This window comes from Aquarana catesbeiana, linkage group LG03, assembly GCF_042186555.1.
Source record: "Aquarana catesbeiana isolate 2022-GZ linkage group LG03, ASM4218655v1, whole genome shotgun sequence".
In the NCBI taxonomy this organism is placed as follows: Eukaryota; Metazoa; Chordata; class Amphibia; order Anura; family Ranidae; genus Aquarana; species Aquarana catesbeiana.
The window spans coordinates 732,588,357-732,616,201 of NC_133326.1; the positions used below are offsets into that span (position 1 = coordinate 732,588,357).

The 27,845-nt window shown below is 45.8% G+C and overlaps 2 protein-coding genes across 2 annotated transcripts in view; one reads left to right on the forward strand and one right to left on the reverse strand.

Annotated features, from left to right (window-relative positions):
• LOC141133839 (E3 ubiquitin/ISG15 ligase TRIM25-like) overlaps window positions 1-27,845 on the forward strand; it is a 135,803-nt gene that overhangs the window by 27,746 nt on the left and 80,212 nt on the right.
• On the reverse strand, window positions 677-27,580 carry LOC141133841 (phospholipid scramblase 3-like). The gene is made up of 7 exons (XM_073623415.1): window positions 26,629-27,580; window positions 19,215-19,268; window positions 18,346-18,373; window positions 17,860-18,044; window positions 8,794-8,955; window positions 5,500-5,661; window positions 677-1,478 (listed from the first exon to the last, which is right to left on the reverse strand). The coding sequence occupies exons 2-7, from the start codon at window positions 19,260-19,262 to the stop codon at window positions 1,419-1,421; spliced, it is 645 nt and encodes a 214-aa protein (XP_073479516.1). The 5' UTR covers window positions 19,263-19,268; window positions 26,629-27,580; the 3' UTR covers window positions 677-1,418.

Here is a 27,845-nt window from a genome sequence, read left to right on the forward strand (position 1 = left end):
GGAGGGGTAGAGAGAAGGATGGTGGCACTGCAGGACAGGGGAGAGAGAAGGTTGAAGGCACTGCAGAAGGGGAGAAATAGGTGGATGGAGGCACTGCAGGAGAGGGGAGAGAGAAGGGTGGAGGCACTGCAGAAGGGGAGAGAGAGGTGGATGGAAGCACTGCAGGAGAGGGGAGGGATAAAGATGGAGGCACTGAAGAAGAGGGGGGGGAGAAGAATGGGGACTGCAGGGGAGGGGAGAGAGAAGAATGGGCACTGCAGGGGAGGGGATAGAGAAGAATGGGGCAATGCAGGGGAGGGGAGAGAGAAAGATGGAGGCACTGCAGGAGTTTTTTTTATGATGGGTGGTTTCACTGACCAATAGGATGGCTACACCATTCTCTGCCACACACGCCCGGACAGACCCTTTGTTGATGCTCTTATCATCCTCTACATATAACAAAAACAAAATTCTCTGGCAGTGTGGACCCCCCATCCCCCACTGTGTCCGGGTCCCTGGTATGCACACAATGCAGGACAAAGAACAACAAGAACAAGTTTTTCTTTCAATTATGTGGAGCTACAATATTACAGATTTAATTTATTTATTATGATCAGAACTATAAATAATCTACATTTGTATCCATATATACTCTATATACACATATCTCTTTCATCAATCAGGTCAATATGACACATTGTAGGTGAATATTTTGGTTTTATTTTATAGCAGCAGGTGGCGCTCTAGTCTCCTTTTCACTTGTAAGCCTTCCATCCCTCTCAGCTGTGCTGAAGCAAATTCTCATTATTTACACAATTCAAATTGTGACTCTGTCCTTATAACAGTAGTGACTCCGCCCTTATCACAGCAGTGACTCCGCCCTTATCACATGGCCCAGTAGGAAGTTTCAATCCGACAGACCGAGTCACAAAGCAGGCAGTTGTACCATGTGGTCTCTTTAGCTTAGACACAGAGCTCTGGGGGTCCTTTGCCATGTGATGTATATAATAATCATATACCAATAACCCCGCCTCCTTTTTCCCTATTCATTTTTTTTTTTATAGTAGGCTGGGTTCATACTGCTGCACAGAGCGGCTCACAGCAGGGGGTCCGATTTCAGGTCCGATTTCAGCCAGAATTTTTGGCTGAATTCAGGCCTGAAATGGACCAATAGATGCACACGACTCCTGCGCAATTCGCATCTGAGCTGCTGCGGAGAGGTGTGAACTGGGTCCATAAAGAGCCTACCACAATCCCCTGCTATGCAAATTGGATGCAGGGAAACTCACAATCCAATTCGCATAAGTGTGAACCCAGCCCTAAGAGAATTAAAACCAGAGGATGTTCATACAGCCCGTTTATTCTATGTTTGACATGTACAGAACACGTATGATCTTTTGGAAGAGACAAGTCTGCGGATTGGCTGGCATATCCTCCAATCAGTGGTGGCTCACAGCATGGGACTGTTGTTGGCACCTGCGCTCTTCATTTAGAAGGTCCTGAAAGACAAAAAAAGAGTTCTGGTCATCCCAAATAAATGCTCCATGACTTCCAACATGATAGAAAGGGGCATCTGAACAAAAATTATTTTTTTTAAAATATTGGTGGATCAGGGGAGGGTTAGACCCATTTGATTGGGTTCCTACCAAGTTTTTCCACCTCTGAAAAGACACACACATTGGCGGATAGAAGGAGAGAGGCGGGACCGACCACATTATTACCAGTCCTCACCTCCTTCCCAGATGCCGTTGGGGAACTGTTGTTACCAGTGGCGGCTGGTGAAGTTTTAGGATGGGGGTGCCTACCCCGCCCTTCCTTTTTGACCCCCTTCCACTTTCCATAAGCCCCACCCCTTACAGAATCCACTCACTCCGTCCCCTGTATTCCACTTTCTTCCACCCATAGTGTTAGGAGTATACAGATCAGCATCACAGAACAGAGTATACAGCTCAGCATCACAGAACAGAGTATACAGCTCAGCATTACAGATACAGTATACAGCTCAGCACCAGAGATACGGTATATAGCTCAGCACCAGAGATACGGTATATAGCTCAGCACCACAGATACGGTATACAGATCAGCACCACAGATACGGTATACAGATCAGCACCACATATACAGTATACAGATCAGAACGACAGATACGGTATACAGATTACCACCACAGATACGGTATACCGATCAGAACGACAGATACGGTATACAGATTAGCACCACAGATACGGTATACAGATCTGTATACCGTATCTGTGGTGCTGATCTGTATACCGTATCTGTGGTGCTAATCTGTATACTGTATCTGTCGTTCTGATTTATATACCGTATCTGCCGTTCTGATCTGTATACTGTATCTGTGGTGCTGATCAGAACGGCAGATACGGTATTTAAATCAGAACGACAGATACAGTATACAGATTAGCACCACAGATACGGTATACAGATCAGCACCACAGATATGGTATACAGATCAGCACCACAGATATGGTATACAGATCAGCACCACAGATATGGTATACAGATCAGCACCACAGATACGGTATACAGATCAGCACCACAGATACGGTATACAGATTAGCACCACAGATACGGTATACAGATCAGCACCACAGATACGGTATACAGATCAGCACCACAGATACGGTATACAGATCAGCACCACAGATACGGTATACAAATCAGCACCACAGATACGGTATACAGATCAGCACCACAGATACAGTATACAGATCAGCACCACAGATACGTTATATAGATCAGTACCACAGATACGGTATACAGTAGTTTTAGGATGGTGGGGTGCCAAACCCCACCCTTCCTTTTTGACCCCTCCCACTTCCCAAAAGCCCCACCCCTTATAGAATCCGCCCACTCTGTCCCCTGTATTCCACTTTCTTCCACCCATAGTGTTAGGAGTATACAGCTCAGCATCACAGAACAGAGTATACAGCTCAGCATTACAGATACAGTATATACAGATGAGACAGATAACACAGGAAGTGTAAAAAGGACATGGGACAGATAACACAGGAAGTGTTCAGAGGACATGGGACAGATAACACAGGATGTGTATAAAATACAGGGGGAAAGATAACACAAGAAGTGTACAGAGGACATGGGACAGATAACACAGGAAGTGTTCAGAGGACATGGGTCAGATAACACAAGAAGTGTACAGAGGACACAGGACAGATAACAGAAGAAGTGTACAGAGGACATGGGACAAATAACACAGGAAGTGTACAGAGGACATGGGACAGATAACACAGGAAGTGTACAGAGGACACAGGACAGATAACACAGGAAGTGTACAGAGGACATGGGTTAGATAACACAAGAAGTGTACAGAGGACACAGGACAGATAACACAAGAAGTGTACAGAGGACACAGGACAGATAACACAAGAAGTGTACAGAGGACCCGGGACAGATAACACAGGAAGTGTACAGAGGACAGGGGACAGATAACACAGGAAGTGTACAGAGGACATGGGACAGATAACACAGGAATTGTACAGAGGACACAGGACAGATAACACAGGAAGTGTACAGAGGACATGGGTCAGATAAGACAAGAAGTGTACAGAGGACACAGGACAGATAACACAGGAAATGTACAGAGGACAGGGGACAGATAACACAGGAAGTGTACAGAGGACATGGGTCAGATAACACAAGAAGTGTACAGAGGACACAGGACAGATAAAACAGGAATTGTACAGAGGACATGGGACAGATAACACAGGAAGTGTACAGAGGACACAGGGCAGATAACACAGGAAGTGTACAGAGGACACGGGTCAGATAACACAAGAAGTGTACAGAGGACACAGGACAGATAACACAAGAAGTGTACAGAGGACCCGGGACAGATAACACAGGAAGTGTACAGAGGACATGGGACAGATAACAAAGGAAGTGTTCAGAGGACATGGGACAGATAACACAGGATGTGTACAAAATACAGGGGGAAAGATAACACAAGAAGTGTACAGAGGACATGGGACAGATAACACAGGAAGTGTACAGAGGACATGGGACAGATAACAGAGGAAGTGTACAGAGGACATGGGTCAGATAACACAAGAAGTGTACAGAGGACACAGGACAGATAACACAGGAAGTGGACAGGGGACAGATAACACAGGAAGTGTACAGAGGACATGGGTCAGATAACACAAGAAGTGTACAGAGGACACGGGACAGATAACACAGGAATTGTACAGAGGACATGGGACAGATAACACAGGAAGTGTTCAGAGGACATGGGTCAGATAACACAAGAAGTGTACAGAGGACACAGGACAGATAACAGAAGAAGTGTACAGAGGACATGGGACAAATAACACAGGAAGTGTACAGAGGACATGGGACAGATAACACAGGAAGTGTACAGAGGACACAGGACAGATAACACAGGAAGTGTACAGAGGACATGGGACAGATAACACAGGAAGTGTACAGAGGACATGGGACAGATAACACAGGAAGTGTACAGAGGACATGGGTCAGATAACACAAGAACTGTACAGAGGACACGGGACAGATAACACAGGAATTGTACAGAGGACATGGGACAGATAACACAGGAAGTGTACAGAGGACACAGGACAGATAACACAAGAAGTGTACAGAGGACCCGGGACAGATAACACAGGAAGTGTACAGAGGACATGGGACAGATAACACAGGAAGTGTACAGAGGACACAGAACAGATAAATCAAGACATGTACAGAGGACACAGGACAAATAACACAGGAAGTGTACAAAGGACATGGGACAGATAACACAGGAAGTGTACAGAGGACACAGAACAGATAAATTAAGACATGTACAGAGGACACAGGACAGATAACACAGGAAGTGTACGAAGGACATGGGACAAATAACACAGGAAGTGTACAAAGGACATGGGACAGATAACACAGGAAGTGTACAGAGGACACAGAACAGATAAATCAAGACATGTACAGAGGACACGGGACAGATAACACAGGAAGTGTACAGAGGACATGGGACAGATAACACAGGAAGTGTACAGAGGACATGGGACAGATAACACAGGAAGTGTATAGAGGACATGAGACAGATAATACAGGAAGTGTACAGAGGACACAGGACAGATAACACAGGAAGTGTACAGAGGACATGGGACAGATAACACAGGAAGTGTACAGAGGACACAGGACAGATAACACAGGAAATGTACAGAGGACACAGAACAGATAAATCAAGACATGTACAGAGGACACAGGACAGATAACACAGGAAGTGTACAAAGGACATGGGACAAATAACACAGGAAATGTACGAAGGACATGGGACAAATAACACAGGAAGTGTACAGAGGACACAGGACAGATAACACAGGAAGTGTATAGAAGACATGGGACAGACAGATCAAGCAGAAAGTGTGCAGAAGACATGAAGATAAGAAGAGAATACAGCACAGATAATCTTCGACATTTCAGTGTTCTCTCCACCCTCACACATTGCAGTGTTCTCCGGCTCAGACTCACAATGAACAGGGTGCAAGCCATCAGCATGGCTTTCATGGAGACATGGAGATCCATCGGGAAATTGATAGTATAGTTGTCCTTACAGCTGAACATCTCCTTGCTTAACCCCCGCCACACACGTGTGATGACCCCAATTTGTGTGGTTTTGTCAGCAGATAGAACCTGGAGGGAGAAGACAGGGGATCATCATGACCAACAGAGTGTCTACATTGAGAAGATCAATTAGAAGAGGAGAAGACATTACACGTTTTCTATATAAAGTTCAAAATATTTCAGTTCCTATTCCCAAATCCCAATAAACTCTCCCAATTTCATGGGCTCTGTTTATATTGGAACAAATGTGAAACTTCCCTTAAATGATTCTCATAGCTCATAATTATCCCATTTTAAGGACACATATTCAGTTTAATAGAGCCCCTCGCACATTTCAGCATTAATCTCTCTTCTGTAAAATAACTCTCAGAAGAGTCTTCATGAGTCAGACTTCTTCATAGAACTCCATACTTCACATAGAACGCACCAAGGACATTGTAGAGTTGAAGGAGAGGGTTCAAGCTAAAGGGTTAAAGTACATCTAAAGTCAAAACATTTCATGTGAAGATTTCCCCTCAATTCCTGTTCTGGTGACAACTAAAATTTTGGGATTTTCTATAATTTTCTTGTCATTTACATGTATTCTGTCTAGATGAATGTCCTCAGCAGTGGAGCAATTATGTACTGATTAGCCTCAGTGGACATCATTACAAAGGAAGCCAAAGTTTGAAATATTGCAGATTCAGAGGTGAGCAGAATGGTAAAGCACACAGAGGACTCCAAAGTACATTTTGGCAGTTCAATATAACTATAGTATATAGCAAAATGTTTGTGGACCCCTTTACGACTATAATATCCTCCACGTTTCTGGGGGGACTTTCTACCAAATTTGGGAATTGGTTTCTATTGTCGAGGTCTTAATTTTTTCATTGAGAAGACCTGGCGTACCATTGGTGTTACAATGCATTCCATGTCACACCATGTCTTTTTTGTACACGGGTCAGTCATGGTGGAAAAGAAAAGGGTCTTCACCAAACTGTTATCACAAGGTTGGAAGAGCACAATTTTCTACAACATCTTTGAACAATCTCGTAATAACTGTACCCTTCACTGGAAACACCTGGATTCAATGGATGGAGGTGGGTCCACATATATATGGCCACATGCTGTACATACAATAATGTGGCCAAACAAAGAAGCAAGGAGAAACAGGCATTGACTGGGTTGGACTGGAACAGAATAGCTGGGGTAACAGATAGAAAGAGGTCACAGTGGGCAGGGGCTAAGTCAGGAACTTTGGTAAAATGTTAAGGCACAGACAGCAAGGCTGGGTGGAGTTAATGAATCTCCTGGTAGCCAGAACCAAGTGGTAATTATTAGAGATGGGTGAACTGTTCGGGCCAAGCAAAAGTTTGGCCCGATCATCGCCTGTTGACCCGTTCGGCGAACACCTACACCACACAGTGCATTCTAAGCCCTGATGAATAGCTGGATGTTTAGAAGCGGGCCAGGAAGCTGGCTGCAGCCTCCTTAGCAACGTATGAGTCATCAGCTGTCAATGGGATTCCCTGCTGACAGCTGAATAAAAAACATTGCCGGCTAAAAAAAATTGAAAAAAAAAATGGCGTGGGGGACATTGTTTTTTAATTTTTTTTATAAAGGATAAACTGCTTCCTGTCTTTATTTTTCACACTTCTTTGGTGAATAGGTAGGGGTACATTGTACCCCATACTTATTCACATAGGAAGGGGGCTGGAATCTGGGTGCCCCCTTGTTAAAGTCCCCTGTTCACAGACCCCCACAACCACAGCCCAGGGTTGTCGGGAAATGGCCTTTGTCCCCATCAACATGGGGACAAAGTGATTTGGGGTGGGAGAAGTCCCCCACCCCAAAGCACTCCCCCATTGCTCGTTCGCCCCCCTTCCCCCTTTTCCTGACCTGCTGGGCTGCATGCTTGGATAAGGGTCATGCACTGAGGTCATGCACTGAGGTGATGTGCGGCCTTGCTGTGTGGAGGCTTGGAGGTCTATTGGCACTTACATCTTTCCTCCTTTTGCTGCACTCTGGGAAGGTCACCAACCTTTCCTTGGCTCTTCATTTGGATTTTTTATTCCTTCTTGCATTTAATGTTATTGGTGTTTTGAATATTGTCACTCAAATAGTGTGTTCACTTATGCGCTATATTACTGTGTTTTACTTATAGGCACTACTAATACCGTATATACTCGAGTATAAGCCGAGTTTTTCAGTACTTTTTTTGTGCTAAAAGTGCCCCCCTCGGCTTATACTCAAATCAAGCACTTTTCTGCAGCAGAAAATGACATTTTCCGAACTGATTTTGGGGCCCCGTATCTTGGGGCCACTTGGTGCTAGGAATCCCAAATGTGGTGTGCAAACCCAGTGGAACTAGCACTACAACATATCCAAAGCTGGGGTTCCTAGCACCAAGTGGCCATGAGATACGGGGCCCCAAAGTTGGTTCCAAAATGTCATTCTCTGCTGCAGAAGAGTGCTTGACATTTTCTGAACTGACTTTGGGGCCCTGTATCTCAGGGCCACTTGGTTCTAGGAACCACAACTGGATATGTTGTAGTGCTATTTCCACTGGGTTTGCACACCAAGTTTGGGGTTTCTAGTACCAAGTGGCCCCGAGATACGGGGCCCCAAAGTCGGTCAACTGTGTCCATCTGCAGCAATGTCATTTCAGGACCCTTTGGGTACAGAGACCCCAAATTTTGGCTGCAGCTAGGGGGCATCTAGGAACCCTTAACTACCGAGTTTGAAGTTCGGGGGACCTATGGCTGCAAATGGGCACAGTGAGGCATGCAAATGGGTACAGTGAGGCTGCAAATGGGCATTGACGACCCTCTTTTCCACTTACAGTATCTGCGCATTTCTCACCCTAGGTTTATACTCGAGTTAATACCTTTTCCCAGTTTTTTGTGGTAAAATTAGGTGCCTCGGCTTATATTCGGTATTTGTGCATTTTTTTTAGCGCTGAACTTTTCTAAAAAAAAAATGCAAAAAAACAAAAAAGGCATTAAAACAGTTTTTCTGTTTTTTCTTATGTCAGGTTCTAAAACTGGGTGACAGGTGTGGAAAATATTTTGTGAAAATGTTTCCCCTTCAACAAACTAATAAAAGTCCACAGTGGGCAGGAAGCATGGTAGATGTTCACCTCAACCACGTGTCAGTGGTACCCTGATGATATTTTCTACAAGTTTTATTTTTAAAGCATTTAACACTTGTTGATAGACTGACCTTATAATGGAGGTCAGACATGAAGCCTGCCCCCCATCCTGGACCTTTCACTTTAAGACAAACAAGTCCCGACGGATCCAAGATGTGGAAGCTTAAGGTTAAACTTGTCCACTGTTCGACTATGTAGCCGAGGAGCTCCCCAGAGGAACTGGAGACCTGCAACTATAATAAAACATTGTCACAAGAGGTTGTCTAATGAGTTTGGTTACCATATCCAGAACTGTACTTGGACTGTCCAGGAGGTTTAACTGGGTCCACTACTTGTTATTATCAGTCCTAAAGGAAGAGGAACATATTTTATATCTAACCAACTTTAGTGGACCAAGTCTTGTAACCAGCTCCACCCAGATGACCAGGTTTTATATTCCATCAGTCCCTTTAGTTCGCAAAGCTGTGCATTTGTTTTCACCAGTCTAATGCCCTGTACACACGGTCGGATTTTCCGATGGAAAATGTGTGATAGGACCTTGTTGTCAGAAATTCCGACCGTGTGTGGGCTCCATCACACATTTTCCATCGGATTTTCCGACACACAAAATTTGAGAGCAGGCTATAAAATTTTCCGACAACAAAATCCGTTGTCGGAAATTCTGATCGTGTGTACACAAATCCGACGGACAAAGTGCCACGCATGCTCAGAATAAATAAAGAGATGAAAGCTATTGGCCACTGCCCCGTTTATAGTCCCAACATATGTGTTTTACGTAACCGCGTTTAGAACGATCGGATTTTCCGACAACTTTGTGTGACCGTGTGTATGCAAGACAAGTTTGAGCCAACATCCGTCGGAAAAAATCCTAGGATTTTGTTGTCGGAATGTCCGATCAATGTCCGACCGTGTGTACGGGGCATAAGACCATATGTTGTATCACACCGGTCCTAGAGACCAGAGACTTGTATGTCATCCAGTGGCGGCTCGTTCTTAGGGGCGCCTGGGGGGGGTTCGAAGTGACAGAGCCTACATTTGGGGGGGGGACAGAGGCTGCATTGGGGGGGGGCAGAGGCTGCATTTTGGGGGGGACAGAGGCTGCATTTGGGGGGCAGAGGCTGCATTTTGGGGGTAGATAGGGGCTGTATATGGGGGGGACAGAGGCTGCATTTGGGAGGGGCAGAGGCTGCATTTGGGGGGCAGAGGCTGTATTTGGGGGGGCAGAAGCTGCATTTGGAGGGGCAGAGGTTGCATTTGGGGGGCAGGGGCTGTATTTGTGGGGGGGGGGGCAGAGGCTGCATTTGGGGGGGGGCAGAGGCTGCATTTGGGGGGGACAGAGGCTGCATTTAATGGGATACAGGCATGCTGCATTTAATGGGTACAGAGGCTGCATTTAATGGGACACAGGCATGCTGCATTTGGGGGAACAGAGGCTGCATTTAATGGGACACAGGCATGCTGTATTTAATGGGAACAGAGGCTGCCTTTAATGGGACACAGGCATGCTGCATTTAATGGGACATAGGCATGCTGCTTGTAATGGGACACAGGCATGCTGCATTTAATGGGACACAGGCATGCTGCATTTAATGGGACATAGGCAGGCTGCATGTAATGGGACACAGGCATGCTGCATTTGGGGGGGGGACAGAGGCTGCATTTGGGGGGGCAGAGGCTGCATTTGGTGGGGACAGAGGCTGCATTTCTAGAATACACATATTTCTATAGTTGTGTAGGATCTGGGCTTGCTGTCCCTCTCTCCCTCTCCCTCCATCCCTCGTTCATCTGAGACGCTAACCAAACCACCTTAGAGCCACGCCCACTATTTTGCTGAAACCACACCCATTTTCACCAAGTGGGAGGGGTCAAAAAAGCGCCCCCCTATCCAAAAACTTCACCAGCCGCCACTGATGTCATCAGTCCTAAAAATCCATATGCTCTTTTGTACTGGTCCTAGAGGTCCATGGCTTTGATATAACTAGCTCTATAAGTTTGTGCCTTATATCTAACGAGTAGGGATGAGCCGAACACCCCCCCCAGTTCGGTTCGCACCAGAACCTGCGAACGGACCGAAAATTCGCACGAACGTTAGAACCCCATTGACGTCTATGGGACTCGAACATTTGAAATCAAAAGTGCTGATTTTAAAGGCCAATTTGCATGGTATTGTCCTAAAAAGGGTTTGGCGATCCGGGTCCTGACCCAGGGGACATATATCAATGCAAAAAAAGTTTTAAAAACGCCCGTTTTTTCGGGAGCAGTGATTTTAATGATGCTTAAAGTAAAAAAAAAAAAAAAGTGAAATATTCCTTTAAAAATCGTACCTGGGGGGTGTCTATAGTATGCCTGTAAAGTGGTGCGTGTTTCCCGTGCTTAGAACAGTCCCTGCACAAAATGTCATTTTTAAAGGAATAAAAGTCATTTAAAACTGCTTGCGGCTTTGATGTAAAGTCGGGTCCTGACAATATGGATGAAAATCAGTGAGATAAACAGCATGGGTACCCCCCAGTCCATTACCAGGCCCTTTGGGTCTTGTATGGATATTAAGGGGAACCCCGCACCCAAATTAAAATAAGGAAAGGTGTGGGGCCACCAGGCCCTATATACTCTGAACAGCAGTATACAGGCGGTGCAAACAAGACAGGGACTGTAGGTTTGTTGTTAAGTAGAATCTCTTTGTAATTTTGAACGGGTACATTTTTAACGTGTTTAGCTCCAGCCAAAAAATCTATTTTAAGCTTTTTGGAAAACATAGGGAAGGGTTATCACCCCTGTGACGTTTGTTTTGCTGTCTGTGCTCCTGTTCAGAAGATTTCACCTCACTTTCTGTCCCAATGACAAATGTTTTTAGAAAATTTGGGTTTTTTAGTGAAACAAGGATTGGTGATAAAGCATCAGTGGAAAGGAGAAACGTTTTTCCCATATCAACTCTTACAGGAAAGAATTTCCCTTCCTAGGGGTAGATTTCATCTCACTTCCTGTTGTCTTCTTCCGTTTGCAAGAAGGAGTCGTTTGTAAGTTGGATGTTTGAAAGTAGGGGCCTGCCCTATATACTCAGCAGAAATTTGGGCCTTAGCTGTTGGTGTTGCCACAACACTGTAATGCCCCGTACACACGGTCAGATTTTTCGACAGAAAATGTGTGATAGGACCTTGTTGTTGGAAATTCCGACCGTGTGTAGGCTCCATCACACATTTTCCATCGGATTTTCCGACACACAAAGTTTGAGAGCAGGATATAAAATTTTCTGACAACAAAATCCGTTGTCGGAAATTCCGATCCTGTGTACACAAATCTGACGGACAAAGTGCCACGCATGCTCAGAATAAATAAAGAGATGAAAGCTATTGGCCACTGCCCCGTTTATAGTCCTGATGTACGTGTTTTACGTCACCGCGTTTAGAACGATTGGATTTACCGACAACTTTGTGTGACCGTGTGTATGCAATACAAGTTTGAGCCAACATCCGTCTGAAAAAATCCTAGGATTTTGTTGTCAAAATGTCCGAACAAAGTCTGACCGTGTGTACGGGGCATAAGCCCTCACAGATACTCTAGTTGTAGCGCAGGAACGAGCCCTGCTGCAAAGTATTGCATCAAAAATTGTAATTACACACCCCTGTTAAACAGGGGCTGAAAAATTGGGCCTTAGCCACTCGTGTCGGCGCCCAGAACCAAAAATGTTCTTACAAGCTATCAGCAAGATCATTGAGGAGGAAGAGGATAATTACTCAGCATAACAGCATAGTCACTCAGCATCAGCATAGGCAGTCTTAAAGGGATCTGACATTTCAAAAAAAATTATTCGGTTACATCAGCATCAGGTGCTTGGTAGCTGGGGGTGATCGATCCAAGACTAATAAATTTATATGAAGGTCAGTCGATCGACCGAGTCGGTGGACAGACGCACCCTGTGATCGGTTACAAAGCCTCCAGAACTCTGGATGCAGGACAGGCCAGTAGCTCAATTGCATACTGTGCAAGCTCTGGCCAGTGATCCATCCTCAAGACCCAGTAACCCAGAGGATTTTCGGTGGGAAAGGTGTCCAACTCAGATCTTACCCCTAGGTATTCCTGCACCATGTAAAACAGGCGCTGGCGATGGTTGCTGGAACTGATCATACCTTGGGGCTGCGGACTAAAAAATTGTCTGAACGCATCGGTCAGACAGCCACCTTCTCCACCGCTCCTTCTTTGACTGACCGAAGCCTCAGCAACACGTTGTCCAGGAACAGGAGTTTGTAACCTCCCAGTCTCTGGGAACGCGTTGCACAGACCTTTCTGCAAGGCCTCCCAAAGATGTTTCATCCTCTGCGACGGCAAGATAAGGTCCGCAACCTTACCCTTGTAACGTTTATCAAGGAGGGTTGCCAGCCAGTATTGATCCCTCTCCTTGATACCACGAATACGAGGATCCTTCCACAGGCTTTGCAGGATCAGGGAGACCATGCAGCGTAGGTTTGCTGAGGCATTCGGTCCAGAGTCCTCTGGGTCACTAAGGACGACATGATCCGCAGCCAACTCCTCCCAGCCACGTACAAGTCCATTGGTTTCTTGGGACTGTAAATGATCCCTTAAAGACTGCTGCTGATGCTGAGTGCCAGGCTCCACCTCCATGCTGACACAATCCTCCTCCTTGTCCTCTTCCTGTGTGATCGGCGAGCATGCAGGAACACTGTCTGGATAAAGGGGGCCTTGAGAGGTAAGGAAGTCCTCTTCTTCCTGCCTCTGTTCTGCCTCAAGTGCCCTGTCCATTATTCCACGCAGCGTGTGCTCCAACAGGTGGACAAGGGGGACAGTGTCACTGATGCATGCACTGTCACTGCTCACCATCCTCGTGGCCTCCTCAAATGGTGACAGGACAGTGCATGCATCCCTGATCATGGCCCACTGGCATGGGGAAAAAAAACAAGCTCCCCTGACCCTGTCCTGTTGCCATAGTCGCACAAGTACTCATTGATGGCCCTCTGCTGCGTGTGCAGCCGCTGCAGCATGGCCAACATTGAGTTCCACCTGGTGGGCATGTCACAGATTAGGCGGTTTTTGGGCAGGTTAAATTCCTTTTGGAGGTCTGCCAGCCGAGCACTGGCATTATATGACCGGCAGAAATGCACACAGACTTTCCTGGCCTGCCTCAGGACATTCTGTAAGCCCGGGTACCTGCCCAAGAACCGCTGCACCACCAAGTTAAGGACGTGAGCCAAACAGGGCACATGGGTCAGTTGTCCCTGTCGGAGGGCGGAGAGGAGGTTGGTGCCATTGTCGCAAGCCACCATTCCTGCCTTAGGTTGGCGTGGCGTCAACCACTTCTGAACCTGCCCCTGCAGAGCTGACATAATCTCTGCCACACCAGCTCAAGCACCGCATGGCATCTTTTGGCCTGTGTACTTGCGTAGACCCTTGAACGCCTACGGAGCACCGCTGGTTCCGAGGACAAAGCACAGGAAGAGGCCATGGAGGAAGAAGAAGAGGAGGGGTGGAGGAGAGAGGTGTGTCAGAATCACCAGTAGTGGCATTTTGGAGGCGTGGTGGCGGAACAACCTCCAACACTACTGCACCTTGTCCTGCATCTTTCCCAGCTGCCAGCAGAGTCACCCAATGCGTCGTGAAACTTAGGTAATCGTCAGCGGAGATATGCACCTTACCGCTGACCACCCTGTCCAGCAAGGCCAAGAAATTGCCTTCCACATTCCTGTAGAAAGCTGGAATCGCCTTCCACGAGAAAAAGTGGCGTTTGGGAACCTGCCATTGAGGAACCGTACATTCCACAAACTCACGGAAGGGGCAGATTCTACCAACTGAAAAGGTAGCAGTTGAAGTGCTAGCAATTTAGCCAAGCTAGCATTCAACTGCTGGGCATGTGGATGGCTGGGAGCGAACTTCTTTCTGCGATGCAGCACCTGGGGCAGGGAAATTTGCCTGGTACAATCTGACATCGGTGTACCGATAGCAGATTGCCCGCAAGTACTTGGCTGTGACACACTTATTCTACACCTTCATTCCTCTCAGTGCAGGTCTCAGAGAGGACAAAAGGTATAGTGGGGTTGGAGATGCCAGCTAATGAGGAGCAAGGAGAGGTCCTCTTTGTTCTTTAGTGTGGGTCTATTAGGTACGCTTGCCAACAAACTGCATGGCAGGTCAACATATGTCTGGTCAAGCATGTGGTGCCCAAGCGGGAGATGTTTTGGCCATGCGAGATACGCTTGAGACATATGTTGCAAATAGCAGCGTTGCGATCTGATGCACTCGTCTCAAAAAGGCCCACACCAAAGAATTTTTGGAATAACGCGCAGAGACAGCAGCGCCCTGCACATGCGGAGCTCTGTGGTGTGATGCAGTCAGTGTGCTGCCCTTAGGCTGGCCCCTGGAGGGCATCCTGCCTCGTTGGTGATGTGCCTCCTCCTCCTCTCTCCTATCAGGCATCTATGTGGAGTCAGTGACCTCATCATCCCCTCCCTCCTCATCACTGGAGCAAACCTGACAGTATGCTGCAGCAGGGGGAACATGACTGCCAGATTGCTGTCCTTCTTGGACACTCCCTCTGTCTAGGCTCACATTACTGCCTTCCTCTAGCTGAGTACCATCATCGGAGCCTTCAAAACACTGGGCATCCTCCTGGAGCATGTACCCAACACTGTGGTCAAACAGTTCGAGAGGCTCCTCAGAAGGACATTTTGGGGCTAGGGAAGGAGTCACTGATGCCATTGAGCTGAGGGAAGAGGCCATGTTGGCAGCTGCTTTGCCAGACAAAGTACCCTGAGCCTGGATGAGAGAGGATGAGGAGGATGAGGACGGCTTGGTCATCCACTCGACCAAGTCTTCCGCATGTTGCGGCTCAACACTGCCAACTGCCGAAAAAAAGGCCAAGCGTGTCCCACGGCCACGTGCTGATGAGGATGCACCGTGTCCACGACCAGCACTGTTGCCTCTAGACAAAGAGCCTGCTTGCCCTCTTTTATTGGCTTGTGACTGTCTGCCTCTCCTTGTTGGCCTTCCAGACATACTATTGGCCTGCAGTGAGCTGCACAACTGCCTGCCTACAGTAACTAGAAATACTGTAAAAACACCTGCCTGCCTGTCAGTATATTAGGAAGAGAAGAACAGGATCTAGCTAAACTGAATACAGTATATATATATATATATATATATATATATATATATATATATATATACACAACACCTGGGATGCATACATATATACACAATACACTGTAACTGCAGCTAACTGACTTGCCTGCCTACTATATCTAACTTAAATCAAATGACACTGTCTGTTTCTCTCTCTATCTCTGTCTGAATGCCAGAACACACTACACAGGGCCACCGCGCAGGCGCCTTATATAGTGTGGGACGTGTACTAAAACCCCTGAGCGATAATTGGTCAAAGCCTCCTTGGCTTTGGCCAATTACGGCTCTCCGTTCCGACGGTGCTGTGATTGGCCAAGCATGCGGGTCATAGTGCATGCTTGGCCAATCATCAGCCAGCAATGCACTGCGATGCCGCAGTGAATTATGGGCCGTGACTCGCCACTCGAATTTGGCGCGAATGGCCCATATTGTTGGTAATTCGGCGAACGACCGAACACATGATGTTCGTGTCGAACATGGGTTCGACTCGAACACGAAGCTCATCCCTACTAACGAGTCTTAGAAGACAAAGACTTTTATTATCACAGCTTTAGTGTTTCAGGTCTTATTTTGCCAGTTGTTGAAGATCATCTAACTGGCTAACCGTACAACATATCTAACTAGTCCTAGGAGGACCGTACCTATATAACACCAGTTGTAGAAGATCATGTCTTGAATCTTACCAGTCCAAGAAGTAAATATCTTCTATTTTTGCAAGACCATAAAGAACAGCTACAGAGGGTCATGTCTTGAATGCCATCAGTCCTAGATGGCCATATCTTGTTTCTCACCAGTCCTAGAGGGCAATGTCTTGTATCTCATCAGTCCTAGAGGGTCATATCTTGTTTCTCACCAGTCCTAAAGGGCAATGTCTTGTATCTCATCAGTCCTAGAGGGCCAAAAAACACCTAACTATAGAAAAGAAGACTTTAACGGTACCACATGCTTGTATAAAAGAGTCAAAGATTTACGGTAATACAAATATTAAAATCATATATGATGTTTTAAGAAGACAACAGTGTTACATGTAATCATTACAAGTACATAAGAAACTCTTATATATCATCATTTATCATATATGTTTTTAATACTTGTAATAAAACATTGATTCTTTTATACAAGCACGTGGTACCATTAAAGTCCTCTTTTCTATAGCTAGGTTTTTTTGTGTATGCATTCATTTTCAAAGGATGTGGTACCGGACATCATATGTCCAATAATAAGAAGGTCTCCCATTGGATTCCTTCCTCCCATTAGCGTATTTAATATCCTAGAGGGTCAAGCCTTGTATCTCACCAGTCCTAGAGGGCCATGTCTTGAATCTCACCAGTCCTAGAGACCATGTCTTGTATCTCACTAGTCCTAGAAGTTCATGCCTTGAATCAAAATCCATATGCCTATCAATGCATTAAAACTTGGTGGCCGGAAAAGGGGGGGGGGGGGGGCAAGCACATGGCCCCCTTGTGAAACACACCAGGCAACATGCACTGCTGATTAAAAAAAAAATATGTGGGTTCTCAAAATCCATATCAGGCCTTTCTCCTAGGTAAGGGTCTGATATGGATTTCCAATGGGGCCCCCACACACGTTTAAAAAAAATACAAATGTGTGCAACCCCCCTAAAAATCCATATAAGTCTCTTATCTAGGCATGCATCCTGCTGGCCAGCAATGGGGGGCAGTCATTGTGCACCCCTCCCTCTGAAACCATACCAGATCACATGCTCCTAGCATTGAGAGGGTACTTTGCCAGGAAGAAGGGGGGCAGCAATGGCCGGTGACTAGGCACCTTGTCCCCATGTCGTTGGGGACAATGGGCTCATCACCACATTCCTAGCCCAGTGGCTATAGGGATCTGCAACTAATCCTAGAGGTCCATGTCTTGTATGTTATTAGAGGGTTGTAGCATATAAGAAAAGGACCTAGACATGGAGGTTACAATCAATGCTACTTATAGGGTTTTAACTCATTTCACAGGACCCCACTGTATAGACAATCAGTCTTTCATACCTTGGTGTGCAAGCTACACCATTTTAAAGGCACAAGAAGGTTGAGGACATTATTTCCTTTGGTGTTGGTAACCCTTAAATCCATTCGAGGACCAAAAAACTTCCGCTTCTCAGTGGCTTGGTACACAAGTTGGCCATCGGTGCCAAGCAAATCATACGTGCTAGCAATCTGGAAGATACTTTTCCCTGAAATTACAGAATTTTAAGAAGAACACATGAAGCAATATACAAAAGCATGTTGTATTCTATTTAATACAACATTGTTAATGGGTTATATCTGGAGATCTAATCAGCTCTGACAATAAGAGCAGCAGGAACGGTTCTTAAATAAGCTTTTCATTTTATTGAAGATAAAAAGGAAAAACTGGCTACACTTGTAGAGATTTCCGATAATTGGTGAAAGACTAATGGACACCCGGGGGCAAATGAAGGAATGGTGGAAGGTGGAAATATTTGAGTTTTACAAAGAAACAATAACATAACTTACTTGTCTCTTTTATTAAGAGTCCATTAACCTGTTAAACAGAACAAAGATGAGTCAACAGCATATTCCTAGTTACCATTACCGTTACCAACACTCATATATTCATCAATACCTCCATGTCTAACAGGTGTCTGGGGCAAATAGAGGAGTTCCAAGGAATCCTGGGAGGAGGGGTTACTGGGATGAGTTGGTAGGTGCCTAGGGTGATGGATGGGTGTCGGGGGTGAATAGATGGGTGCATAGGGTGATAAGATAGAATTCTAGGGAGATGGGTGGGTGTCAGAGTTGAGTAGATGGGTGTTTAGGCTGATGGAATGGGAATATGGGGTGATGGATGGGTGTCAGGGGTGAGTAGATTGGTTCCTTGGGTGATGGGATGGAAGCCTGGGGTGATTGATGGGTATCAGGGATGAGTAGATGAGTGCTGAGGGTATTGGGAGCCTGGGGTAATGGATAGGTGTCAGAGTTGAGTAGACGGACGGTGAGGGTGATGGGAGTCTGGGGTGATGGATGGGTGTCAAGGTTGAGTAGATGAGTGCCTTTGGTGATGGAATAGATGTCTGGGATGATGGATGGGTGTTAGAGTTGAGTAGTTGGGTGCCTAGGGTGATGGAATGGGAGCCTAGGTGGGGAGATAGGTATATGTGGGAAGTGGGGAAGTGGGAGAATTAGAATGCCATTAGTGTCAATAGGTCAAAATGTATAACCCCCGAGTGATAAAGTCACTAAGAATCACAGCCAATTATCCCACCACATCCAGGTTTGGCTGGAGTTCCACATTAAAGATTTCCTATACAGACCAGCTGTTGCCTCAGATTCAGTGTCTGGGACTGTAAGCTGCCCTCTAGACAGGTACACTTTACATATCTCACCTGAAGAAGATATTCCAGTCCAGGTGGAGCAACAGGACGTCCGGCCATAATACCCTGCAACATATAATAAAGATCAATAGTTTTAAAGGTTACACTGGCAGGAAGTTATTAATACAGCGATGCCCTAATGGACAGGAGGTACGGGATAAAAAATACTTAGGCAACAAAGACATCCATACAGACCCAACACACTGTGCCAAAAAGTTAAAAAAAAACACATTTTGGTTAAATTTGGCTCTCTAAATGATAAAGACGTTTCCCAGTGACGGCCTCTCACAGAAATTCCTGGACATTGACCAGCTTAAGTTATTAAAGATGAAAGTTTCAACCTGAAGAAGAGATCGGAGGTGGGGATTCAGCAACCGACATCCGGCAATTATAGCCATTTGACAGGTAAATTGTAACCTAACCAGCCACGTCTTCCCTCACGTGATGACTCCCATGCCTCTGATGAGGCATTGTAGAGCTGGGAAAAGTCCTAGGCTCCTCCATGGAACCAGCTGGCGGAGGACTTTCTTCACAGGTACTGCTGCATCTGAGGTCTGGTGATTTAGTTTTACAGAGAGGAGGAGTATTTGTGCTGTTGGCAATTCAGGGAGGTAGATGTTCATACTGGAATGGGGGACTTTTGCTTGTAAGGGGGAATGTGTGTTACCCCTGATTCCTGCACTGTGCAGTACATACTCCCGACCTCTGTGTTACTTACTACTGACCTTTGAACTCTGAATTAGGTACACATGACCTATGAAATATGCATTACATACTACTGGCTGCCAAGTTCTACTATCGGGTATGGGATCTGAACTCATGACCTTCTGCTGTATCCTGCAGTAGCTCTTCTTGCTGAGCCACCTGAGATGCTGGACAGCATCCTGTCTGATTCCTTAGACAATCTTGCCTTGTCTCTTGTTTCTGGTGAAACTTGAACTCCTTAATCCTCCCATGGACTTCCTGATTTAAGAAATGTCATGCATTTCCTGTTTGTCTTTTATGCACCTGCAGCTGTCCTTATCTCCACTACCACTCATTACTGACCTTTTGGCTTGTTCCTTGACTACGCTTCTGCTTGATCCCAACCTACAACAACTCATTACCAACCTTTGGCTTGTTCCTTGACTACGCTTCTGTTTGATCCCTACCTGCTAAATCCACTACTGGATTGCTCACCTCCTGGTGGTGGAGATCCTGAGGAATGTGACCTGGTACTAACATGAAGCAAAACCCATCTCCACCCCAGGAGCTCTGGTAAACACCGGTTAGTGCTTAGACTCGCACCTCTGGTGAGCCCGCCTAGTCCACCAGGGAGATCTGCTTGTGTACTTATCTCTCCCCTCCCTCCTCTCTCTCCCCCTTTCACTCTCTGCCTCTCTACCACTCCCACTCTCTCTCCCTCCCTCTCCCTCATCCCTCTCCCCCTCTCTCTACCCTTCTCTTCCCCCTCTTTATCACCCCCTCTCTCTCTACCCATATCTCCCCCCATCTCTATCTCCCCTTATCTCCCCCCCTCTCTCTCCCTCTCCCTCCCCCTTTTTATCACCCCCCTCTCTCTCTACACCTCTCCCCTCATCTCTATCTCCCCCTCTCTCTCCCCCCCTCTCTCCCCGCTCTCCCTCTTTCTCCCTCTCCCTCCCTCTCTCCCGCTCCCTCTCCCCCTCTCCCTCTCTCTCTCTCCCCTCTCCCTCTCTCTCCCTCTCTATATCTCTCTCCCCCCTCTCTCTCCCTCTCCCTCCCTCTCTCCTGCTGCCTCTCTCTCTCTCCCCTCTCCCTCTATCTCTCTCTCCCCTCTCTTCACCCCTCTCCCTCTCTCTCCCTCTCTATATCTCTCCCCCCCTCTCTCTCTCTCTCCCTCTCCCTCCCTCCTGCTCCCTCTCTCTCTCTCTCCCCTCTCCCTCTATCTCTCTCTCCCCTCTCTCTCTCCCCCTCCCTCTCCCTCAAATCTCTATCTCCCCCCCTCTCTCTCTCCCCTCTCTACACACACACACACACACACACACATATATATATATATATATATTTATATATATTTATATTACACACCGTGTATTTTATTTTTATTTTTTGTTTTTAATTATATATTTTAGCAGAATGTTTTCTATTCCTAAGGCTGACCATACATATCCTACAGCCTAAACAAAAAGAAGTTGAATAGATTCCTTCAGCTACGCCATACACCCCAACCCACAAAATACAATACATTTCAGTCCTACAAAGTGCCCAAGTATGGGGGTCATAGACCCCTTTTGTCTTCTCCGAACATATAGAAGAGTTCATAGGTCTACTTCATCTTACCAAATTATGATTTTATTAAGTTTTACAAAGCATTAAAACACCATCTTATAGAAGCAGGTCCCTCAGTTAAGGGCTATAATGCAACCAGACCTTAAAACCCTTTCCTGCCTAAGTCTATTTCTGACATTTGTTGCTTACAAGTTAACCACTTCAGCCCCGGACCATTTGGCTGCCCAAAGACCAGAGCACTTTTTGCGATTCTGCACTGCGTTGCTTTAACTGACAATTGCGCGGTCGTGTGAAGTGTCTCCCAAACAAAATGAATGTTCTTTTTTCTCCACAAATAGAGCTTTCTTTTGGTGGTATTGGATCACCTCTGCGGTTTTTATTTTTTGCGCTATAAACAAAAATAGAACGTCAATTTTGAAAAAAAAAAAAAAAGCAATATTTTTTACTTTTTGCTATAATAAATATCCCCCAAAAATATATCAAAAACCTAATTTTTTTCCTCAGTTTAGGCCGATATGTATTTTTTTACATATTTTTTGGTTAAAAAAAATTGCAATAAGCATTTATTGATTGGTTTGCGCAAAAGTTATAGCGTCTACAAAATAAGGGATAGTTTTATGGCATTTTTATTAATAATTTTTTTTTTACTAGTAATGGCGGCGATCAGCGATTTTTATCGTGACTGTGACATTATGGCAGACAAATCGAACACTTTTGACACTATTTTGGGACCATTGTCATTTATACAATGAACAGTGCTATAAAAATGCACTGATTACTGTGTAAATGTGACTGACAGTGAAGGGGTTAAGCACTAGGGGGCTAGGAAGGGGTTAAGTGTGTCCTAGGGATGTGTTCTAACTGTGTGCGGGAGAGGCTTACTGTGACACGACATTGATCGCTGCTCCAGATGAGAGGGAGCAGACGATCAGTGTCCTGTCACTAGGCAGAACAGGGAGATGTTTACACAGGCATCCCCCATTCTGCAGCTCCGTGACACTGGCAGACATCGAGTCTGCAGGTCCCGCGGGCATGAGCTCGTATATATACGCCCATTTGCCTATTCGTGCCATTCTGCCGACGTCGGCAAGTGGTTAAACTCTGTATTTTTTGCTATAAAATGATGTAGAACCCCCAAACATTATATATTTTTATATATACAGTAAAACCTTGGTTTGAGAGTAACTTGGTTTGAGAGCATTTTGCAAGACAAGCAAAATGTTTTAATAAATTTTGCCTTGATATACAAGCGATGTCTTGATATAAGAGTAGTGTCATGTCACAACTGAGTATAAATAAGAAGAGAGGAGCCTCTAAGTGTAGCAATATGGTTACATTTAATGAAGGTACAACATTTAGCAACTTATTGCTACACTTAGAGATGTAAAAAAAATGCTTTGATATACAAGTGCTTTGGATTACAAGCATGTTTCTGGAATTAATTATTTAATTATGCTCGCAAACCAAGGTTTTACTGTATATATATATATATATATATATATATATATATATATATATATATATATATATATATAAGCAGAGACCCCAGAGAATAAAATGGCGATTGTTGCAATATTATATGTCATACTTATTTGCGCAGCATTCTTTCAAATGCATTTTTTTGGGGGAAAAAAGGCACCTTCACGAATCAAAAAAAAACCAAAACAGTAAAGTTAGCTCAATTTTTTGATATAATGTGAAAGATGATGTTACGCTGAGTAAATAGATACATAGCACTTTGAAATTGCGCAAACTTGTGGAATGGCGACAAACTACAGTACCTAAAAATCTCCAGAGGCGATGCTTTAAAAAAATGTTTACGGTTACCAGGTTTGAGTTACAGAGGAGGTCCAGTGCTAGAATTATTGCTCTCACTCTGATGATCGCGGTGATGTACCTCATATGTGTGATTTGAACACCGTTTACATTAGCGGCTGCGACTTACGCACACTTTTTCTTTTCTGCGCTAGCTAGCGGGGATAGGGGTGCTTACTTTTTTTATTATTGTATTTATTTATTTATTTTTTACATTATCTCTTAAAAAAAAACAAAAAAAAACATTTATATTACTTTTATTGCCGTCACAAGGAATGTAAACATCCCATGTGACAGTAATAGGAGGTGACAGGTCCTCTTTATGGAGAGATCTGGGGTCTATAATGAATGTAAACATCCCATGTGACAGTAATAGGTGGTGACAGGTCCTCTTTATGGAGAGATCTGGGGTCTATAATGAATGTAAACATCCCATGTGACAGTAATAGACGGTGACAGGTCCTCTTTATGGAGAGATCTGGGGTCTATAATGAATGTAAACATCCCATGTGACAGTAATAGGAGGTGACAGGTCCTCTTTATGGAGAGATCTGGGGTCTATAATGCATAAAAACATCCCATGTGACAGTAATAGGTGGTGACAGGTCCTCTTTATGGAGAGATCTGGGGTCTATAATGAATGTAAACATCCCATGTGACAGTAATAGGTGGTGACGGGTACTCTTTATGGAGGGATCAGCGGTCTAAAAGACCTCAAATCCCTCCTTTGCACTTCAAAGTATTCAGTTAGCAAAAAAACCTGCAATTCTGAATAGTCTTTTTTTTTTTTTTTTAAATCGCCATTATTGGCAGCCGAGTAAACCGGAAGTGAAAGTCATTCCCGGCTTCTTTTCAGTCTCACTCCAGCCAGCGGAAGTGCCAGATCGTGGCTTGGGTCTCCCGGTGGGACGGGAGGCCCGGGAAGAGTGGCAGAAGGCGGCGGGAGAGGGGGACGTCCCCTCCTGTCCCTTTGGGATAACAGCCGAGCAAATTTTAGCCACATCGGTTGTTATCCCTAAAGAGCGGACCATCCACTCTAAAAACCGGTACTTGAGTCGGCCAGCGTTAAGGGTTTTTTTAATGTCATACAGGGACCAACTTCATACTTATAATCCTCATATATTGAGGAATCTTTAAACAATCACCCAAAAAAAAAAGAGATATAATTCTCTCCGCCTACCGCCCAACCCCCCATCCAGGGGCTCATACCCCTCTTTGTTCCCCAATCCACTTTACCTTTTTTTTACAACATATTCTACCTCCATAAGTTGCCTCATCTCCAAGGATGCACAGAAAGATATCCATGGGGACCACACTGCATGGAACTTCTCATAATTATCGCTTAACATTGCAGTCAATTCCTCCATTCTCCGCAGATATGGCATTTCCTCTACCCATTCTACTATTTTTGGCGAGTCAGAAGATTTTCAATATTTTGGTATGACAGCCTTTACAGCCATTAAAAAAAGCATAAAAGACTCTCCTTAACCACTCGCTGACCGGGCCATAGCTGAAAGACAGCTACAGAGCGGTTGGTTTATTCTGGGAGGGCGTCCATGGACGTTCTCCCAGAACGTTGCACTCGCGCGCCCCCTGGGGTGCGCTACCGCAAACATCCGTGACCGCCGGGTCCGGAAGACCCGGCGCATCACAGATCGCGGTAAATGGCTGCTTGTAGCGGCTGTTTACCACGTGATCGCTCCATCAAATGACGGAGCGATCCCCCTGGGGCGCACTCCCGCAAACATCTGTGACCGCCGGGTCCGGAAGACCCGGCGCATCACAGATCACGGTAAATGGCCGCTTGCAGCGGCCGTTTACCACGTGATCGCTCCGTCAAATGATAGAGCGATCCCCCTGGGACACGCTCCTGCAAACATCCGTGACTGCCGGGTCCAGAAGACCCGGCGCATCACGGATCGCGGTAAATGGCCACTTGTGGATTAATGGGCAGCAATGCCATCTGCGGAGTTTGTGCAATTTGTATATTTGATATAGCTACGTATACATCGAGTACAGTTGACCAAGAGGATACAATCCTGGGACACAACCACCAAAGGTTGAGGAGTGTACCCAGATGTGTCTTACATCTCCAACATTTGTTTGACTTTTGGGGGAATATTCTGTGCAGCTCCTACCGGGTATTGGTACCATATCATTAATAACTTAAAATTATTTTCTTGTATTCCACTGGCCATCAGTGGCGGCTGGTGCTCAAAATTTTTGGGGGGCGCAAACCAACTGAAAGTTTCTGAAAAATACTGAAACAAAAACCGCAATTGCAGCCTCACTGTGCCCATGATATGCAGCCAACTGTGCCCCCTTAAACACTTCAATACAATGTGTTATATACTGTATACTACACTGCCTGCACTGACTGAATATAAAGTCTACACTGGATATCTAGTCTACACTAAATGCAGATTATAAATATACTGTATATATATATTAAATTCACTGCCTGCACGCCACTAACTAACCTGTCTGCCTAATCTAGCTCAATCTATCTCTGTCCACACACTATACACGGCCACTATGTAAGCAGCCTTATATAGTGTGGGGCGTGGACTTAGTCCCCCTGAGCCATGATTGGCCAAAGGCCAGCTCTCTCAGCAGAGCATGCTGTGATCAGCCAAAACATTCAGGTTAGGTGCATGCTTTGGCCAGTCATCATACAGCAATGCGATCTCGCAGTGCATTATGGGGCGTTCTGCTGCGCTTGAATTTCCCGCAAATGCCCCATAATGTTCGCTGTTCTGTGAACGGGCGAACATCAGGCTCATCCCTACTGTTTGCTGTACTGCTGAGTAGATTGTCAGGAACACTGTTTGTTATACTGTTTGCTGTGTTGTTAGTCTTGCTTGTACCTTGAATCACCCGACGTCAAGACAGGAACAGTTCAATCCCCTCTCATCTGCAGGGAACTGTGCTCAGCCCCGGTATTCTTTTATTCTGTGATTTTGATCTCCCTCTGCTTATAGTTTTGACAGGCTTACCGATGCTTTTCTCAGTGCTTTGCTCAGTGCTTTGCTTGGTACGTCCCATCTGCTCAACCCTGCCAATCTGTCATTCAGGGCTAACACACCTCTCTCCCTTGAATCTCAACTGAAGTTGATTAGCTGAATGATTAGCTGAATAACCCCATGGCTTAGCTTACTTGCTCGTACTTATATTGCTACTGGTTCTAGAACAGCACATCCACCAATTGCACCAGACCTTCTTCAGGAGATCGAACAGAGATGTCAGATAGGAATACAATCATTAGCAGCTGATCTAAGCCACTCTCCAGCCTCGGCTCAACACCCGCTGGCTTTGAAGCTCGCAGGAGGTGCATCAGGTTCTCACGTCTACTCCATCTTACCTCTGAGGTGACCTCTTCCCTCCGCTCTCTGCTGTCTCTCCTCTGTGGTCTGATGTCTCCTGGTGGAGTCTCCTCCGCTCTCTGCTGTCTCTCCTCTGTGGTCTGATGTCTCCTGGTGGAGTCTCCTCTGCTGTCTCTCCTCTGTGGTCTGATGTCTCCTGGTGGAGTCTCCTCCACTCTCTGCTGTCTCTCCTCTGTGGTTTGATGTCTCCTGGTTGAGTCCCCTCTGCTCTCTTCTGTCTCTCCTCTGTGGTCTGATGTCTCCTGGTGGAGTCTCCTCCGCTCTCTGCTGTCTCTCCTCTGTGGTCTGATGTCTCCTGGTGGAGTCTCCTCCGCTCTCTGCTGTCTCTCCTCTGTGGTCTGATGTATGCAGGTGGAGTCTCCTCCACTCTCTGATGTCTCCTGGTGGAGTCTCCTCTGCTGTCTACTGTCTCTCCCCTGTGGTCTGATGTCTCCTGGTGGAGTCTCCTCCGCTCTCTGCTGTCTCTCCTCTGTGGTCTGATGTCTCCTGGTGGAGTCTCCTTCGCTCTCTGCTGTCTCTCCTCTGTGGTCTGATGTCTCCTGATGGAGTCTCCTCCGCTCTCTGCTGTCTCTCCTCTGTGGTCTGATGTCTCCTGGTGGAGTCTCCTCCACTCTCTGATGTCTCCTGGTGGAGTCTCCTCCACTCTCTGTTGTCTCTCCTCTGTGGTTTGATGTCTCCTGGTGGAGTCTCCTCCACTCTCTGTTGTCTCTCCTCTGTGGTTTGATGTCTCCTGGTGGAGTCTCCTCCGCTCTCTGCTGTCTCTCCTCAGTGGTCTGATGTCTCCTGGTGGAGTCTCCTCCGCTCTCTGCTGTCTCTCCTCTGTGGTCTGATGTCTCCTGGTGGAGTCTCCTCCGCTCTCTGCTGTCTCTCCTCTGTGGTCTGATGTCTAGCAGTGGTGTTTCTCTTCCTCTCTCCCTGAGCTGGAGCCAAGTTTATGACATAGCAGGAAGAATGATAGGTATGTAACATACAACAATTCTCCTCTCTATTGTAGTAAAGTAACATATTAACTAATTATATTACTACACCTTCTTGTTGAAGAACATCAGTTACACCCAGAACATGGAGCATGAGAAAGAAAGCTGTGCAGAGTCCATACATACAGAATAAGAACAGATACAGAGAATTAGCAAGAAAGAGAGATACAATCACAAACATTGTTCAGATAGGAGATAGAGAGATACAAAGTAACATT